This window comes from Rhodofomes roseus, assembly GCF_022264815.1.
Source record: "Rhodofomes roseus strain CIRM-BRFM 1785 chromosome Unknown C8Q71scaffold_25, whole genome shotgun sequence".
Lineage (NCBI taxonomy): Eukaryota > Fungi > Basidiomycota > Agaricomycetes > Polyporales > Fomitopsidaceae > Rhodofomes > Rhodofomes roseus.
Window position 1 is genome coordinate 179,633 of NW_025952981.1, and position 17,943 is coordinate 197,575.

General features: G+C 53.0%; 6 protein-coding genes across 6 annotated transcripts; 2 read left to right on the forward strand and 4 right to left on the reverse strand.

Annotated features, from left to right (window-relative positions):
• Window positions 1-345: 345 nt before the first annotated feature.
• C8Q71DRAFT_781216 (uncharacterized protein) lies at window positions 346-1,462 on the forward strand. The gene is made up of 3 exons (XM_047924872.1): window positions 346-1,013; window positions 1,073-1,176; window positions 1,239-1,462. Exons 1-3 carry the CDS (start codon window positions 759-761, stop codon window positions 1,333-1,335), a joined length of 456 nt encoding a protein of 151 aa, XP_047774679.1. The 5' UTR covers window positions 346-758; the 3' UTR covers window positions 1,336-1,462.
• A 4,044-nt stretch (window positions 1,463-5,506) lies between these two features.
• C8Q71DRAFT_292089 (uncharacterized protein) lies at window positions 5,507-6,753 on the reverse strand. The gene is made up of 4 exons (XM_047917594.1): window positions 6,249-6,753; window positions 6,064-6,191; window positions 5,930-5,996; window positions 5,507-5,870 (listed from the first exon to the last, which is right to left on the reverse strand). Exons 1-4 carry the CDS (start codon window positions 6,577-6,579, stop codon window positions 5,710-5,712), a joined length of 687 nt encoding a protein of 228 aa, XP_047774680.1. The 5' UTR covers window positions 6,580-6,753; the 3' UTR covers window positions 5,507-5,709.
• A 2,761-nt stretch (window positions 6,754-9,514) lies between these two features.
• Window positions 9,515-10,010, forward strand: C8Q71DRAFT_798886 (uncharacterized protein; the record flags this gene model as incomplete). The annotated part of the gene is made up of 3 exons (XM_047925853.1): window positions 9,515-9,608; window positions 9,662-9,909; window positions 9,984-10,010. 3 exons carry the CDS (start codon window positions 9,515-9,517, stop codon window positions 10,008-10,010), a joined length of 369 nt encoding a protein of 122 aa, XP_047774681.1.
• An 878-nt stretch (window positions 10,011-10,888) lies between these two features.
• C8Q71DRAFT_781281 (uncharacterized protein) lies at window positions 10,889-13,160 on the reverse strand. The gene is made up of 5 exons (XM_047924873.1): window positions 12,962-13,160; window positions 12,839-12,930; window positions 12,417-12,782; window positions 11,216-12,357; window positions 10,889-11,092 (listed from the first exon to the last, which is right to left on the reverse strand). The coding sequence occupies exons 1-4, from the start codon at window positions 12,989-12,991 to the stop codon at window positions 11,247-11,249; spliced, it is 1,599 nt and encodes a 532-aa protein (XP_047774682.1). The 5' UTR covers window positions 12,992-13,160; the 3' UTR covers window positions 10,889-11,092; window positions 11,216-11,246.
• A 63-nt stretch (window positions 13,161-13,223) lies between these two features.
• Window positions 13,224-14,365, reverse strand: C8Q71DRAFT_292628 (uncharacterized protein). The gene is made up of 5 exons (XM_047917596.1): window positions 14,188-14,365; window positions 14,116-14,133; window positions 13,724-14,051; window positions 13,388-13,673; window positions 13,224-13,323 (listed from the first exon to the last, which is right to left on the reverse strand). The coding sequence occupies exons 1-4, from the start codon at window positions 14,192-14,194 to the stop codon at window positions 13,469-13,471; spliced, it is 558 nt and encodes a 185-aa protein (XP_047774683.1). The 5' UTR covers window positions 14,195-14,365; the 3' UTR covers window positions 13,224-13,323; window positions 13,388-13,468.
• Window positions 14,366-15,700: 1,335 nt separating this feature from the next.
• Window positions 15,701-17,427, reverse strand: C8Q71DRAFT_816037 (uncharacterized protein). Its single transcript, XM_047926113.1, has 4 exons — window positions 17,030-17,427; window positions 16,911-16,973; window positions 16,622-16,860; window positions 15,701-16,563 (listed from the first exon to the last, which is right to left on the reverse strand). Exons 1-4 carry the CDS (start codon window positions 17,108-17,110, stop codon window positions 15,813-15,815), a joined length of 1,134 nt encoding a protein of 377 aa, XP_047774684.1. The 5' UTR covers window positions 17,111-17,427; the 3' UTR covers window positions 15,701-15,812.
• Between the last annotated feature and the right edge of the window lie 516 nt (window positions 17,428-17,943).

Below are 17,943 nucleotides of genomic sequence, written 5' to 3' on the forward strand. Positions count from 1 at the left end.
CGTAAGTGGCCCAGGCGAGTCGGTACGCACCACGGTGCATCCCAGGCGGTCAATACGACGAAGCACGACAACGCCGAGTGGGAGTGTCGGCGCATATTCCTCGTGGATGCGTGTCAAGTCGATCAATGTCCCCGTTCGAGAATGCGCATTGAGTGCTTGCCCTTGCAAACTCTGGTGGCTGTCTTCCGTCAGGGTTCACCGTTATCCCTTCCATGTCGCTCGATGCGGCCGACGTCAGTTCATCGCAAAACGCTCACAACCGCCCATTACGCCTCAAAGGAGCCGAGGAAACGACAGGGATCATGCCCGCCCAATTGTGCGCGCCACTGCCGACCCCTGAGTGCGCCGTACCATCTGCCCGTCACGATCAACCTCACTCCCAACCACATCTTGTACTCCTTCCGCTGACGTACTGGTCGAACGCGTTCCCGATTGCGGATCATTAAGAACCTGGATAGAGTTCTCGAATCTATGTCGTTTTTATGAGGGGTGAGAAGCTAGAGCAGATTCGCGAACCCTGTCATGTCCCCGCCACGTTCCTCTCCGCGCATGATGTCCAAATCAAATCTCACGGGAACCCAGCAGTCAAATATTCTGGTTATGGGCGCACACGGATGTGCTGTCCCTTGGTGATCTGTTTGAACAGCGGAGGGTGCATAAAAGCCGTCTAAACATAGGGTTCATGAACTCACCCTCCGCACTCGTCTTTGATCCCACACCTACCCAATAATCCCACTCTTCCTCCAGAGAACGCGGCCATGACGATCCTCCCCACGTTCTATGCATGGTCCCAAGAACACATTCAGCGCGTTTTCGAGGCGAAGACATCCGCAGATTGCCTTCAAGCTCTGAACGACACGTTTTCGCAGAACGTCGAGCTGACGCTCAACGGTTCCCCAATACCACGGACATACCTGGAGTCTACCATTATGAGAATGGTCGAGGCGTCAGGGTTTCGTCTGTCGGTCGAGTGGCTGAACGCAGTCGAAGTACCACGCGATCAATCGTACAGAGTAAGCACGAATGCGGCACTGTGGTAGTAAACATCAGCCTGACCACACTGTTCGCTTAGAGCGGCGCACTCGGAGGATACTACGTCATCCGCAACCTCCGTAGACAGTCGCAAGAGTCGGCGACGCCCATGCTATATGAGCGACATAAGTCTATCAATGTCATGTGAGTATCTTCATTGTATGGAGTGGTGTATTGACTCACTGGATACAATCCTCCGTCTCTAGCATCGACTCCGAATCATCGGATCCAAGCATCGACAGTCGTCGCATCGTAAAATTGGCTCTTGTAGCCACAGACAAACCTATGCACATAGATAGTTAGACATAGAAGCTCTCGCCACAGCGACGCCGGGACGTCACGTCGTAACTTATTCCACACACACCCTAAACACTGTATAATCAGCTGTAGTTGTATGTCCCCCATCATCAATGCATGTACCGTCACCTACGTCGTCAGATTACTACTAGTCACGGTCGCGGTCAAGAAGGCTTCGCGGTAGGCCCGCTCAGTAGCACTCAACTCTGCGGTAAATCATTAGCCCAGTCAGTTCTCGGGCATTGGCGACGCGGGCTTCGTTCTATTTGGCGTGTACGGTCCGAAGTCGGGGGAACCAAGCCGTCTTGCATCCTCGGCCACGCGCGTCTCTTTATGTTCATAATGATCGCGGGAAGTTCAGTGAGAGCACGTGCGGTTGAATTGAGCCTGGTCGCGACGTCGAGGATCACTCTTCTGGAAGAAATTAGACTTGCGATTAGCACTTCGGCGTTGGCTATGACCCTGAACACGTTGCTCACCCTAACCTGGACGTAAATGTATGTGTCGTGGGGACGCAGGTACTGCGGAGACACTGATATGCAATTCGAGGTGGCCTGGGTACCTGAGCAATCAACGTATACACCATGGGATGTGCCCACTGCCGCTGCTGAAACAGCAGGCACGAGGAGCGGAGCTTTGCCTTCGCAGCTTCTGCTGATAGGCTTCTCCTTCATCGCGGTCTGATTATGCGGAAGACTTACGGCAGATCCGTGCCCTGATCGAGAAGTGTGAGACTCAGTCGGGGCTGGGATGCCGAACTAACCCCAAACGATTGGAGTCAGTCAGACAGAAAGGCATCTGGCTATTGAAATAATGGAAAGAAGTACCGGCTGTGAAATGGTGGCTTGAAAGATGTTACATTTGTCGTAAATTCGCGGAACGCCGCGACTATACCGTCTTTGGCGTGAACTCTTCAAGCTCTCCGTATCCCCCTCGACAGCGTGCGGTGTGTCCCTAGAATGTCAATGAGGGGAAGCAGCAGAAGACCCAGCGGTGTGATAATCCGAGCCAGCGTCGTTTCGGGCAGTTTGAAGCCTGTCCATCTAGTGTCTTCTGGCCTCCGACGTAGTCCAATCAAAATGAAAAGAGCTGGAACAAGCCGAGACGACTTCCACTACCGCTCGACTTCGTGGCGTAAAAGAAGAGAACATTGTCCATCGTCGCGTTGGCAACCATTCTCGCTGTTCTCACCGCAAGTCGAGAATTCAGATAGTCAGCTAGTACGGCTTGTTCCCGTTCCCCTTGCTCCAGGGTTATCTATGTCCAACGCAAATAATGGCAGCGAACAGACTCACCGAGATTGAAGGAATGCCACCAGAAATGCTGACGCGCTTCTTCTCCTCTCGACTCAATTGACAGCAGAAAATTGTCCTGGGAGTCGCCAGCGTGGCAGTATGCCCGTATTGCCACCGAAGCTTCCGACGCTGAGAGTAGAATTTCGACGGCGCTCCGCAGGTACTCCCAGCGACCCAATTTCATATGGGCATCGGTCTGCAGACCATCCATCCGGTTCGAAGGCCGTCCCCGCTTGATGCTGTTTGGGGTTCGCTCCAGACTCTACTATGGTCCTGATAGTGTGTTTAGAGTATCAGTTTGTCTCCAACTACTATGTTTGATATTTCTCACCAACCAATGGATTTCACATTTGGTGCCCAGTCCTAATACTTATGACGAGACACCCTGGGCCATGACTGTCATGACGCGCGTGATTGCAAATGCAAGTGCTTACCAGTAACCGTGGACGGACCATCATTTGAGCTTCGCGGCGCGCTCCAGGACCGGGCAATTTCTTGACATATGCAGGCTAGTGAACAAGCATCGCTCGTACACCAAGACACACGACGTGACCTCTGCTTTTCCACGGTTGGTTGTTAGTCAGAGCAGCTTATGGACGCAATGAACCCACGATTACGGATACTCATCATATCGCGTTGGGCGTTCGCGGCAGAACGACGAATACCATGTTGTAAGTACCATGCGTCGGCACGACTTCTTCGCTAAGCGATGGGTATGGGAGCTTCACGATCTGTCTTGCTCACGGTTTCCCTGTAGAGTTTGCTTCTTCAAGGCAGCGAACGATCACGCTGGTGCCGTCTCGCCGTCCATTCAAGTAGAACATCGTCTTCCTGTGATCCGGCAGGACCGACCAAAGTTTGAGTCATATACTGGCAGTTTGAGTTCATCAGATTTTGCGATAGTCCGATAGTCGCTCTAGACAGAGCCGCGAAATGCCAGATACGTATGACGGCAGGAAACATGCGAAGAAGTCCATCGACAAATCACTTGCCTGCACACGTTCGTTTACTGACTATCAACGTCGACGGACGCGCCGTTGACTCATCCGAAGGGGATAAACAGAGTTGAATGAATGATAAATATAGCACGAACAAGCGACCGTGAAGTTTTGGCGATTGCGAGATCTTGCCCTATCGCTGCGATGGGTATGGGTCAAATCTTCTATGGGGAATACCTGAAAGTGGTTGACGCGCGAAAGACCAAATGATCATGAACTCACCGAATACACCATCATTGACGACAGAGCAGAAGAGTGCTCAGTCGATATAACTTGCCGCGCGTGTTTCTTTACGGTACTGGACCTGTCTTTTCCGACGAGTATACACTACAAAGTCGAGCTAGACTCTTGAATTTAGTGAATCCTTGGGGCATAAGAGCGCAAACGAGGTACTCACAATACATTCCCCCACCGTATCTGCAGGGTCTGATGTACACAGAATCGAGTATGGTCACTACATGAGAAGCAGTACAGAGCCCGAACGTATCAACTAGACGTGTCCGTAACGGGTGCCATGAATAACCCTACCACCTTGCCATCGCCACCTTCTAGGCTCGATGCTGGGTCATGCGTGATGCAAGTTATTTCAGGTCTTCAACGCCGAATGTGAGCGAGGACGGCTGCATTCTGGATCTTGCAACATACGGATGCGGCTTACCTTCCACCTCGTCGATATCGCCGCTGAGATCTTCATTGTGCAAGTTACTTATCGGATGAACCTACTATTCTTGAGGTAAGGACCGGTTGCAACAATGCGAAGTTGTGCGATCGGAGGGTCGCGCCGAACGACTTACGAGATGTCGTTCCGCACGATTGAGTTCGAGCTGTGCTGAGGACGCTGAGGGCAGCCTGATGCTCGGGTCCAACGAAGATCAAGTATGCTCCCACAGGTTGTCCACAAAGAGCAACCCGAAGATCAATAGGATGGACCGCCAGAAGGCCCGCATGACATGGAAATGCACTGACATACGAGTAATCGCGCTAGAAGAGACGCGACCTATTGCATCCAAACTTTATGCAGGCAAAGATTCCATGCCCCGCGCAGAATTGTGGTGATGGGCGATAGTCTGGACCTTCCTAGATGGTAAGAATCCACTCACGCTGCTGACCTGCACAGATATCCACTTTTAGCCAATGCGTCTTCCAGATGATCGTGAACTTGTCCTACATATGCCAAGGGGAGAAGACAGTTGCACCAATATCCCGGCTCAGCGTCCGTAGATCAATGAAGCAGGGGGCTCCCTTTGGAATGGCAATGGCATTGTCGTCTTCGGCTTCAGCGATACTTGCCCTGCAACTGAGCCCGATTCATTGACGCGGCGCTACAGTGAACTATGAGAGTCTATTGAGCATGGTGCATTGGACAACCTTGATGGCGCTTATAATTCCCATTCTCCCCCCTCCGTCCGACAGTGACGGAGCGAAAGATGGTGCGCACCTCGACTTAGTAATAGCACTTGAAGAGGGGTGCTCATGTCCGCTTTTCAGGGCGATACGCCGTATACGATATGCAATGGCATTGACGCACTGCGGCGTCCTGGCGCTACCTGCAATATGCCAGCCAATAGCGAACGTATGTGGATGTCAGTAATGCCCGTATATTATCGGGTCAATACATACTTTTCAATAGAATCTTCGAACCATCACAGCTACGTCGTCCCGTCCGTCATATTAAGCATTGAAGTACTTTGAGATTTGATACAAGGCTTCCGTATTTGCGTAAGCCATTGTCAATACCCGGCGTATGATAGACGGGATCAATTCCTACGCGGTGTCAACTCGTGCGCGTGGCCTAATCGTGGTCGAGCGACGGAGACGATTGTATTGGATAGCTGATGGAACAAGTCAAGCGGAAAGACATAGCGATGATAGCGAGGTTCCGTGAAAAGCAGGTTAAGGCACACAAGACAGAAACGACATTTCCGAAGAGAAAAGGATAGCCATGTCACATAGGTGTCAAAGTAGATGTCCCTATACTTCGGTCAAGCAGATGGACGTAAGAATTCGAAGAGAGACAGCCCCGGGACTTCGACATTTTGTCTTTGCCTAGACGGAGTTAGTGTCTTGGCGCATGAATGGAGCGATCGTTACGCACAGCTCCCGAACTGAACGTATGAGGCGGAGGTGAATATTCTGTCTGTCAGAAGACATCTGCTCGACACCGCGATGGACGTACCCCTGATAACGAAATTGGCGAGCACGGCGACGAACAGTAATACGCTGATCATGACCGGTCCAAGGATTTGAACTGAGAGTGAGCAGATGAGAAGGGATGTTCATGCTTGTCGGAGCAGAGAGAAATATTACCGAAGGACCCTGGATCGCGTTTCTGAATGAGGGTGATTCTATGCTGGTAGACCGCATAGCCATACACCTATTTTCATTACCGTTGAGTAAATGCGTAATAAGTGCCTGCATTTCAACCAAATTTCAATGCTTACCAAAATGCCCACACTGATGCCAGCATATGCGTATGCAAAGTATCGTGACACATCGTCCTTTGACCCGTTGAAGAGCGCAAGCGCCAAAGTTCCGATGAGGACAGACATGTTCAGATATGCAATCCAGGCTATACGATGTGGATCCCGGTCAGAAGACACACATATAGCAGGGTCGAGGCACTCACTCCGCTCATTCGCAAACCAGACCTTTCCCTCGACCTTGATAGGTGTAGCAATCTTCTTCGGGACCCTCACCTGGGGCGGCACGCTGTTGATAGCATGGTAGTCCCGCACCGTGGGCATCTGCCCATGTTCATCGCTCTCCGCCTCCGGGACATTGTCGTTACGAGTGTAGCGTGGTCTCCTGCGTAGCGTTCTCTTCGGAAGCGAGGCTAAAGCCGAGGGTGAGAACGGTGAGAGAATGTCCGACATTGCGTGCCATGACCGCCTCAGCAGGGAGTCCCTGTACCCGCCGCTGTTGCCATTGAGACTGAGTACAGCTGTCTCCGAGTCCATGGTATGTGAGGAAGAGACGACGACTGGTGGGCAGGCTGGAAGCCTCGAGTACGATACTACGAACCAAGGCACAAGCCACGGTGGTTCAGCACACGCACGTGCTTGCTATCTAGATTCGATTCGACGGTCTCTTCCACATGGTCGCCACACGTTCTCAGAAGTACTGAATGTTTTACTTCTGCACTGCTCAATTTCGTACGTACTCCTCCATCAGCTACTCACGTACAATATATTCATGTCAAGGGCAACTTTGTGAGACGGCCATGGTAACTTACAGTGAGCCCCATGTTGTCGCGGATCGGTCATCAAGCGCTGACAGATTGATGGCGCGGGGCGCGCCTATGGTTGGCGAGACGTCCGAGGTTCGTTTGCCGCGCGCCTCGGGCATCTGCGGGCCAGGCCGCTTACGTAAGCTTTGCTCGCACAGTGTCCCTCGCTCGTGTCGGACTGCCCAACACACTCTTGGTGCATTTGAACCGATTTATATGGACCTTACAGATGTTCTCAGTAGGTTTCCCGGTCTGTGTGGGATAAGGACGCGTAATAATGGTCATTTTGGGAAGACATGCTGTAAGCGCCCGTGATAATGAGCACATCAGTGATCTTATCTGAGTTCGCTGCCTAAATGGGTAGATGTAGCTGGAGATCACCTGCTCGTCCGAGAAATCAATAACATTCAAGCACAAAACTTGTCCAGCCCGATGCACGTTAGCATAACCAAGGAATGTCAGTGAGGCACATACTACTCAGATACTAGCATCGCAACCTGACATAGTAATCTGTCCGAAGACCGCCCGTTTAGGTAGCCATGTCAGATTAGATCACTGATATGCCCGTTATCACCGGCGCTTATGTTGTCCGTGCGCAGAAATGGCGGTTTTGCGCACAGTGCATCTCAGAACTCGATCTCGACACCCGGAAAAGCCAGTAAAGCACGGTATGGTATTCTTCAGCATCCTGAGTTGTGTCCGTTATTGAAAAAGCAGCCAAATACTAGCGAGACACTGTCTGCGAGGTCAGTTTACGTAAGCGGCCTGGCCCGCAGATGCCCGAGGCGCGCGGCAAACGAACCTCGGACGTCCCGTCAACCATACGCGCCCGACGCCCCAGCGCTAAGTAACTAGTAAGTACATACTTATCGTGCATCTTCCTGCATCGTCACGTTCGTCGGGTTGCCACGGCCACCGTACAGAACCGCTCCTCTCACCAACCTCTCACTAGAACGGATGCTGCTGTCGCAGCGCATCGATTCGTTATAGAGTAACACGGTAAATGTGCCTTCTCTCTGTACGCATGCAACTCCTCTGACGACGTCCTCATAGTAAGCATGCTGAATGCGTGCCACGTAGGTCTTGGCTAGCCTGAGTCGGCAGGCATGTCTTCGAAACACACCGCCGGACAGACCCGCGGTAATGTCTCAGCTGTTGCCGTCACATACACGACCACATATCACCCTGCCCGGAGTTACATCATCTGACATCGATGAACGGTGACCTCAGCCCGGTACAAATTAAGTGAAGAGAAGAGTCCTGTGTGAGCCACTCGTCGGCCGCGATGAAGTGCTCGGAGGCGGCGTAATTCGCACCAAAGAAACACAGTTGGGAGACTTGCGTAGACACGGAAAAACACGAGTATGGTAAGTTGCCAGCGCCTCATCGGGGAGTTCTCACTCAAGCTCCTGGCCGACCTCGAATGATCCTGACTGGGCTTATATCGCTCATGGAGCGTACGCCACTCAATCCCTACGTGGCAGTGCATGCACCGGCGAACGTGTCTATTCTTATTCAGTTTGTTGACACCGCTTGCATCGCTCGCCCCTAGAACAGCAGGTCTGTCTTACTCTTCACGCTCCAATGTGTCATCGGAAGCACCAGGTGTGGTCAGTGCCATCTCGGGTCCCTGTCAGTTCTACTGACCCTCGAACCCAATATTCAGACAACGCTCCATTTTGCTGATGCATTAGACCTGTCAGCCGCTCAGACCCTCAATACCGACAATTCAGACGTTTCGCTGATGCAAGAACGAAGTACTCCAACGGAACAAGTGTACATTCAAAATGGCTACATACGCTATGTGTGGCTTGTGCAGCATCTGCATCTATGAACAACTACCACTGATTCCTCTGCCTCAGGATACACCAGTTCCGCATCGCCTACGGATGCCGAAGTCGGACCAAGACAGTCCAACTGGTGCGATGGACACTGTCGTTGCGCACATTCAGCGCGACTCGGACGCAGCTCGAGAAACCACGACACCTGAACAAACGTCATGCATGTCCGACTCGTCAACCCAAGAGATTGTCGCCCATAAATGACATAGCCGCTGATCTAGGTGTTGACGAATCATCCCGATCACCGTCGGACCCTCCTACAGAGCTTTGGCGCATCGAACGCGACCCTTCCTAGGTTCGACACCAATTTCTGCACGTGCGCTCCGAGGGCCTTGCATCGCGGAATGGAATTGTTCCTTGGTTTACAAAGGGATCTGCTTCGTGCGGTCGTGTCGGGTGCGCGTGCTCGTCCATACGAGCCCCAAATCCCGAGCTGTCCAGTCGAGCGCAACCACCTGCGGCGTAGCAAAGCTGTGAACCAGCTCCAGTCGGCATGGGCGCCGTGTGCTTGTGAGATGGCCAGTCCGGTCGACGGGTGACGTCCTTGGAGCTCGAAGCCTCGAAACACGGAAGCTTGACAGCGATGGCTCGGGCGGTGACGGTCAGCAGAGAGTGATTGATGTCAGAGTGAGCCAGGAATCGACGTTGTGAGTCCTTGGTGAGTCCAGTCCGTAGTCACAGCATGTCAAAACCTGATCATGAGTATTCCAGCGGCTCAAGCGACTCCACACGAGAATGCTATAAAACAGCCCTCGAGTTAGCTCATGGTTCTTCATCCCAAAGCACACCGTCCCAGACAACCAGACTCATCCACTTTCAACGACAATGAAGTTCTCGAGCACCATCACCTCCGGCGTCGCCATTGCCATGGCTCTCCTGGCCCCCGTCAAGGCGGATTTCTACGCCAACTTCTTCGATGGTACGACCGCTTGTCCTCCTCAAAGATTTGCTGAACTAACTATCTTCACGTAGACACCGCCTGCTCTGTGAACGGCGGCGAAGGCGTCGACATCCGCAACACTGGTTGCCTGGGTGAGGCTGGCCGTGGGTCCGTCTACATCCCCAACGACGGTCTCGGCACCACCGGCGACAACCAGTACTGTCTCGTCATCACGTCCGGCGATGGCTCTTGCACATGCCAGAACGTCGGCTACGACTTCACCGCTACCGGGTTCTGCAAGACGCTCAACCCGAGCGACCAGAGCTACCGTTTCGTCGGTGTACGTCACATCACTTTCCCGCGTCTTCGCGCGAATACGACAGGATGCGATGCTGATGATGTATTCTTTGACAGGGTGCCTGCGGGCATGACAACTGCTAAATTACTGGCAGACATCTGCTGTACCGTTCGTTGAGAAGAGTACATGAGCCAGTCTAATCTATGTAACCAATCAGCTAACGAGCCGCTGTATTCACTATATTATGATGTGATCTGGTAAAGGCTGCATTGACCCCCAGTGATCGAACACAGGCGTGACGAAATCGACTGAGTTGCGTCAACCCGCTCAGGCTTTTCCAGGCCTAATAAGATTGAGTCCATGTGTGATATTACGCGGGTGTTACCCTCCCGAACACGGCGACAATGCCTAGTATATGTCTACCAGTCAACTCAATACCTGTAGGCTGCTCTAGCTTCTCCACGACTGTGAGACACCGTTCTCGCATATTATTACGCCTGAGGCTGGCTGCATGTTGCCTAGACTCGCCGTTGGTGGCATGCATCGTGTCAACGCGTCGTCCAGTGAGCACCGTCCACGACTCGAACATCGCGTCTCTCCGCCTGCATCCCGATGGAACTCGCTTCCAGAGCAGCAAAAAGATCTTCCTGTAACTCTAGACTCTGAGAGTAGTCATGTCACCAATGACTATTGTTCACACCGACCTGACCGTTGAATTTCGCGAGTCATAGGGACATGACGTACTTCCGCTGAACGCAGCCTACTTCAACGGTTTAACGTACCGTAGATGAAGCACTACGAACGTCTGCAATAGTAGTAGTCGAACAGACGTCATGTAGCAGCATTCAGGCCGAGGCTGCTTTAATCTGCAGTGTGGACTGCGCTAGCGTGCCGTCCTCCCAGTATTATAAGATGTTGTATCGCAACGCATAAATGTCGAGTCGAGTCGAATATCCGGTTCGATCCTCGAAGTGCAGCGGGCCCGGATTCGGTGGAACAAGCTTGTCAAGCGCAAGATGTCGGAGTCCGACAGTCGAGGTATATTAACGTACGTAATACAAGTAATTCGTTAAGAAGCTAAGAGGGCTTCGTAGTACCGTGCATGATGCCCCGGGAATTGTCAATCGGAGGCAGAGTACACCGAAGATACATAGTGAAAAGATTCGGAACTCAAAGCGGGATGAGGAGATGCAAGCAGAGCACAACAATGGAGGGGACAAGAGCACTTTGGGCGGAGTGGATTGATGTCACATCACATCACATAACAGTGGCGAATAACGTACGTGTCGTCATACAGCCTATCATATTGATTATAGTTCCGCAGCATCGATGGGCTGGATGTACATACCGTATGCGACGGTGTCCAAGCTTTGGAGCCCCTAATCCTCTGCTAGAACGATCCTATACGGATATTTGCGGATACTAATATGCCAGAATCGCTTGTGTCGTAAACACCCTGGGTCAACAGATACTGAGGCATGTGATGGTGTGTCGGTAACTGCAGTTGTTGGGTTATTGCTAACGGGTTGCCATCGTTGCGGACACCTGCAATGACGATGGTGTATGTGTGCGTCGTCGAGATGCTCGGCAATATCGTCCTTGGTGAACCGGCGACCGCAAGAGACTCCGTTTTCTCGCCAGAGACACTCGATTTGCAAATCACGCCCATTCTCATCTGCAACGAGGGATTTGTATGATAACCAGCTGCAGTAGTATGAATCGTCATGCGCACCAACATCTCCCCGGGCCATGAACGGTTTCCACATGCCGTGACGTCGCCTGAGCCCACTAGCGTTGCCAACCTCCACGATGTCATTCTGTACGGAATTGTCCCGGCCTTCCGAGCCCGACCATTGCGACGCATCTTGGGTCTTACTGCTCCAAAAATGCGTCAACAGTGTGTGAAGTGCACGTCGAATGATGTACCTTTGAATATCCGGGTTATGATATGTTTCTGAGAGATCCCCGACCTCAGGCTGCACTTCATCCGAATATCCGGGCACGGGTGTTGTAAGCCCCATTTCAGAGGAAGGGCGTTCATAGCGACCAGCTAGATCTGCCGTGATTGAAGGGAAGTCGTCTGAAGGTGGAGAATTGGTCGTAGTCTCAGAAGCATCTCCGCCTGGTGCCATCTCTAGTTCGCCTTCTCTGGGAGCTGTTTGCAGTGCGAGCAGATCAGAGTCATCCTCTCTGAGAGGCCGACCCAGCGAGTTCGGAATGTAAGAGGCACTGGCAGTGGATGGAGAGCTCAGTGAAACACCCGGCCCTCTGCAATACCAAATCAGGTGACATTTAGACCAGCGATCATTGTGAGATACTGACGCTGATGCTCTTAATGAAGATATGGATGCTAGAGCGTCGACGGATAGGCCCCTCTCGGAGTGGCTTCTGTTGCTTGTCCCGAGTTCATTTTGATGGGTACCATTCAAAACCTCGTAGTACCGTGCGCACCCGGGATGATCTGTAGTGCATGCGACAGGCCGGTTATCCCTGTGGTACAATGCGGTGTTAGTGTTGTTTCCGCTAGCATACTGCGGTACTAGGCATACACTGTATCAGAACTGTCGGCATCAATCGCCGTTGGTGAACAAGCACCGTTGTCACCAGGTTGCGACGTCTGAGAGATTGTCCATAACGGTAGCACGCCTGCTCCGTGCATGATTACGCTCCCCAGTGATCGCTGCTGCCTTTCTCTTAACACTTTGCACTCCAATCTCTGTCCGAAGAGAATCAGGACCCGCTCCAATAGTTGCACAGAAGCAAAACACACCGAAATCTGTCTCAGAATATGCTGCACCTTGCAGCAAAGTCTAAAGAGCTTCCACGAGAGGCCGAATACCAATCCTCGGAATTCCCATGGGAAACCGCTCAATGCGTCAACCTCACTGCGCAAACATCGAGCGCAAGCCGCGTAGCTGGCACGAGGAATCCGTAAGCCGTACGGCACGACATATAGTTGAGGTTAGCTTACCATTCTAGTTCCCTAGCTGCGAGATGCCACGTATGGGCAAGGCCGTCATCAGAGAGGAAATCGGTGCGCATGTCCTCCAGGACGTCGCTTGTCTTTTTGATGGAGTCTTCGAGTCTTGTATACAAGCGCGAGGGTAGGAATACTCGTATCCATTTGAAGACGAGCAGAAAACTGAGGCCACTTACGACAGCCCCGAAGAGATTGTAGTTGAAGGACATGGCCGCACTAAAACGACTTGGCAAAGCGTACAGTGGACATGTCGCCGCTGCGTTGAAGTACGCGAAAGCAGCAACGAACCGCGGTTTCGGAGTGGCTACACCCTACACGTGGATGTAGGTATATCAGTCACTGCCGAGAGGCAGACTGAGATAGAAGACCTCACCTGCAATTGACTCATACTCGATAGGCTGGGCCGGAACATTGCAGGCTTCTGGTACGCCGCTCATACTACTACCGTAATCAGATAGGATTGAGCCAGCAGTGTGCTGATCAATCAGCCCTTGAGTTCTGAGCGATGAGTCCTCGATAGATACCCTGCCATATACTCACATGGTTACAAAACCCAGATCTATAAACTCGCGAGGTTGACACAACCGAGGTCTAGGTGACCGACATTGTGTTTGGTGTTCTTCAGTATGAGATCCAGGGCCTGGGAGCACAAGCACTTCCTGCACAGCAGACGCAATGTGACCAGGATGTTGAGTGGCAAGACAGAGAAGCACCACACTGGTGTACACAATTCATTTGATTATCGGCAAGCGCGATCGCCCCGCTGACCACGAAGGTATCACAGTCGTCGCAGCGAGGTTTACGGCACATCCTAGTATAGACGAATCTGCCCACCGATCAACGAAAGTGCCTGCGACATCGCCACTAACCACACACCTCGCAGTAGGACAGATAATAGCCTCTTTTCCATGTGTGAATTGCATGCTCTGATCATTGTCGTATTTCAGTAGAGAAACCTGAATGCGTTTCGTTAGTCCATGGCGCCATGATCTAGACCGCGAACAACGGAGGGCACGGCTCTTTACGAGGTTGAGGAGATGACTGGATACATTAGCTTCGTCATGAAGTCCACGATGTGTCTGATGACTAGTTGTGGAGAAGGAGGCATCTTGACGATAAAGTAGTACGTGCGGCAGTCGAACAGTGAACTGAAAGGACAACAAGTCTCGGCTGGCCGGAGCAATGCATATACTGACAGTACAGCCTGTGTTCGGGCGCCTCAGTGGTCGCGTCCCGCCCAGTCATCAGCGTATCTGACATCGACCCACCGATCACCAACACTTCTACTAGGGACAGCAAAAGTCTCAGTATCTTGGAGACATATCGAGATAACCACCTACCTTTCATTTTCTCTGCCGTGCGTAAGCGAGGAATCAGGAGAGATCACAGAGCGCGACAGTCGCGGTGGGGCACCGTCATACTGAGTATCTGCACTGATATTACGACGGCCGCGGGAGGACATGTTGTGCAGGCGAGAATCGGTGCAGAGTGTTAACTGCCCCTGGCCCATTACTGCAAGGACGTCACGGCTGAGGATATCAATAGCTTGACTATCGGGAGGAGGTACACACGTCGTGATTGATGATCGAATATAGGTCACCTGTTTCCGGCCGTGAGTCACTGACGATGAGACGAGAGGATTAGCTACGAATTTACGACTCACAAGTCCGCGAAGACATCATATTACTGTGAGGCCGAACTGAGCCTATTTCCAGCAGTGTCCATCGAGACGCACCATGTTGACGTGGGTGATGATAGATAGTGACTAGATACAGCGAGGCAACGGAGAATGACACTGACGAGAAAAGGGTAGCGACTGTGAGTGCGTTAGCTTCCTTCGGAATGCAAGTCGACCGGATGGGTCTGTGGGGGGTCTTGAGGACATCGACAAAGACAAGGACGTGGAGACACCCAGCGCTGAGACGGACGAGATGCTGTCTTTTCACCGAAGGTCACGGTTCCAATCCTGCATGATGGTTCGGAGGACGATGAACAGTATTGAAGGGCACCGTCATCTGGGGACCGACCATCGGCCAGACTTCTGCGATACTCAGAGCTACGCGGATGAGCTGCCACGTCACCAGACGGCCATTATCACACCTATCTGACCGTTGGGTTTTGTGAGTCATAGTAGGAACATGACGCACTTCCGCTGAACGTGCGCAGCCTACATCAACCGCTTGACGTACCGTAGACGAAGCAATACTACGAACCTCTGCAGTTGTAGGCACATGTCATGTAGCAGCATCCAGGCCGAAGCTGCCTTGGTCTGCAGTATAGACTGGGCTAGTGTGCCGTCCTCCCAGCATTTCAAGATGGTGTACTGAATCTCCGTCAGACATGGGGAAACATGGTGATGTCGGTACTTAGTACTACACCGACTGGTCGGCCTTGTTTCCAGACACCGTCACTTCCCGTGCGTTCGTGACTCACCACTGAGCAAGCAAGCATCTAGTGGCACACGTCCCGACCACCTGTGACATTTTGAGGGGATCTGCGATACGAGCAGAAGCAAGCCGCGATCGAGAGGCGAATTCGCGAGCGCCGACAGGTCACAGCGAGCGCATCGAACAAAGACGAGGTGACCATAGCAGCTAACGTTTGGACCGCGACGCGTATAAAGCACGATTGGACGCGCCTGGGACGCGTCGCGTCGCGTCGAAGGTGGCCAACCCGGAACCGTGGCACGGTGGCAGAGAGCAGGAGCGCTCTTCCAGAGAATGCCCGGGGAGATCGGTAACCGATCTGGAATAAGGTTTGCTCAGAGGCGGAAAGCCCGAACCTGCGTGCAATAATGTAGATGTTGCATTGCGTAGAACGGCTCTCAAATCTTGTCGCTTCATTGCGGCAAAGTCACAAGTGAGCAAAAGATACATAATATGAGGAATGTCTACAATAGTACAACGAGTATTGCTACATGATGAATGCAATGAACGTTCGTGAAGTCCTCGATGGATAGTTACGTTTAACCTAGCACTTTCCGGATGCCCTCCTTCTGTGCTGGTGTTAGCCGGTCAGGGAAGGTAACATCCCACTGCACGAGTAGGTCACCCTTCCTCCGTACCGCACCCTCCTTCCGGATCGGCATGCCCTCGCCCGACAAGACTGTCTTCTGCCCGGGCTTGACGACGCCGCTCGGGATCGTGACCTGCAGCTTCCGTCCATCGAGGTGCTCCACCGTCCGCCGGCCTCCCTCGCCAGCAAGCGCGTCGACAAGCGGCAGTGGTAGGTGGCAGATGAGGTCGTTGCCCTCGCGCACGAACCGGTCGTGCGGCTTCTCCTCGACGACGAACACGAGGTCCTGCGCCTCGCCCGAGGGCTGCTCATTGCCCGCGCGCGGGAAGCGCACCTTCGTGCCGCTCTTCCAGCCGGGCTGCACCTGGATCTCGAGCACCTTCTCCTCGGTGTCGCCGCCGAGCAGCTTCCGCCCGACCTTCAGGTGCTTTGTCGTGCCCGTGTACAGGTCCTCCAATGAGACCTTCACAGACCGTGTGATCTCGGAGGGTGCGGCTGACGGTGCTGGTGATGATGGTCTTTGGGCACCGGTGCGTGGTGTTGAGCGACCGTTTGGCATTGCGCCTGGCATGCCGCCGAACGAGAACCCGCCCATGTCATCATCCTCGTTTGCAAACATGCTGCCCATGCGGCTGCGACCGCCGCCGCCGAAGCCCCCCATGCTTCCGAGTCCGCCAAGACCACCCATACCGAAGAACTGCCTGTAGAACGAACATTTAGAATGTACGTATACCACGCGCCAGTGACAGGAATACTTACTCAAAGATCTTGTTGGGATCTGTCGGATTGAACCCGCTACTCCCGAACCCACCGCCTCCTGGTGAGCTCGTCGTGAAGGTGTAGGTCCCCCCGGGGAATCCGCCGAAGTTGGAGAAGCCGCCTCCAGGGCCTCCTGCGCCCTGTGGTGGTACGCCTCCGCCCTTGAGGCCTTCCTCTCCGAACTGGTCGTAGACCGCCCGCTTCTGCTTGTCACTGAGAACTTCGAAAGCTTCTGAGATCTGAAAGACGACTATTAGTAAGAAGCCGACTGGTCAGGCGGTATACACACCTGCTTGAATTTCTTGGTGGCTTCTTCGGACCCCTTGTTACGGTCTGGATGCCATTTCAAGGCCTGATGATACGCATGTCAGCCGTATTCTGGGTCAGGACGAATCGAGCAGTACGTACCATCTTCCGGTAGGCCTTCTTGATATCATCCTCGCTGGCGCTACGGTCGACGCCGAGCAACTTGTAGTAGTCCGTGCCCATGGTGTATCAACGAGGAATAGTGCGTGGAAATGGGAGAAAGCGGGGCAAGAGGTATATGGTCGTGGGTCGTACGTATATGTGGGGTGCGCGAGGGCGCTGAGCAGGTAATAAGTAGAGCTGCGACTGGGCGGGCTGGAATCCGCGCCAGCCATGGCGGCGTTGCCAGAACATACCAGAACATGGACGGGAGCGTAGCCACCGTGACGAGGCTCCTCACCTTCCGTCTCCACGCTCCGGTCCAGACCGGTCCGCCCAGTCTCCTGCCATTCCATCTATGGACCCGGAGGCTCCAGAGCCACGGAGATTGCGATCTGACGAGCGCTACATACTACGTCGAGTGCACTCAACCGTCTGACTGGAACCTTGCTGTCGCGCACATCAATATTGTGTATATATGGGGTGAGTACTTACTAGTGCATATATTGTGCGCTCCTGACCACGGTCTCTCGTCGGATCTGCTAGTTATCTTGGGATGTCAAGAACGGCTACCATTGCCCGCAACTACCCGTTGGGCAATGCCCTTACGTTACGCCTAAGTTAGTAGCGCGTCTATTCGGGGTGAGGTTTATTGTCACTGCAAAGCAGCACTGGATATACTTATGTGTACCACTCGCCGCCGCGGCACGCGCTGAAAACCTCGCAGACAGGCATGTGGAATTTGCCAAGAAGATGGACATGGTGTCACGGTGAGACGCGCTAGACGAGCTCGTGTACCAGCGTGTACCACGATGGTTCGGTGAAGTTGCCGTTTCGCATCCTGTGCTGCAGGCTAACGCGTGAACTGGACTTGCAAAGCTGCTTTCTCTGTGACTACGAATGCGTATGACGTTGTC

Coding starts and splice junctions, on each gene's coding strand:
- C8Q71DRAFT_781216 (XM_047924872.1), top strand. CDS start 759: ATGACGATCCTCCCCACGTTCTATGCATGGTCCCAAGAACACATTCAG. Junction 1,014..1,072: donor CACGCGATCAATCGTACAGA/GTAAGCACGAAT, acceptor CTGTTCGCTTAG/AGCGGCGCACTCGGAGGATA. Junction 1,177..1,238: donor CATAAGTCTATCAATGTCAT/GTGAGTATCTTC, acceptor CTCCGTCTCTAG/CATCGACTCCGAATCATCGG.
- C8Q71DRAFT_292089 (XM_047917594.1), bottom strand. CDS start 6,579: ATGGACTCGGAGACAGCTGTACTCAGTCTCAATGGCAACAGCGGCGGG. Junction 5,997..6,063: donor GCATCAGTGTGGGCATTTTG/GTAAGCATTGAA, acceptor TAATGAAAATAG/GTGTATGGCTATGCGGTCTA. Junction 5,871..5,929: donor ACGCGATCCAGGGTCCTTCG/GTAATATTTCTC, acceptor GCTCACTCTCAG/TTCAAATCCTTGGACCGGTC.
- C8Q71DRAFT_781281 (XM_047924873.1), bottom strand. CDS start 12,991: ATGGATACGAGTATTCCTACCCTCGCGCTT. Junction 12,931..12,961: donor GTATTCCTACCCTCGCGCTT/GTATACAAGACT, acceptor TCCATCAAAAAG/ACAAGCGACGTCCTGGAGGA. Junction 12,783..12,838: donor GCAGCTAGGGAACTAGAATG/GTAAGCTAACCT, acceptor TCCTCGTGCCAG/CTACGCGGCTTGCGCTCGAT.
- C8Q71DRAFT_292628 (XM_047917596.1), bottom strand. Junction 13,674..13,723: donor ATTATCTGTCCTACTGCGAG/GTGTGTGGTTAG, acceptor ATCGGTGGGCAG/ATTCGTCTATACTAGGATGT.
- C8Q71DRAFT_816037 (XM_047926113.1), bottom strand. CDS start 17,110: ATGGGCACGGACTACTACAAGTTGCTCGGCGTCGACCGTAGCGCCAGC. Junction 16,861..16,910: donor CCACCAAGAAATTCAAGCAG/GTGTGTATACCG, acceptor GTCGTCTTTCAG/ATCTCAGAAGCTTTCGAAGT. Junction 16,564..16,621: donor GATCCCAACAAGATCTTTGA/GTAAGTATTCCT, acceptor TTCGTTCTACAG/GCAGTTCTTCGGTATGGGTG.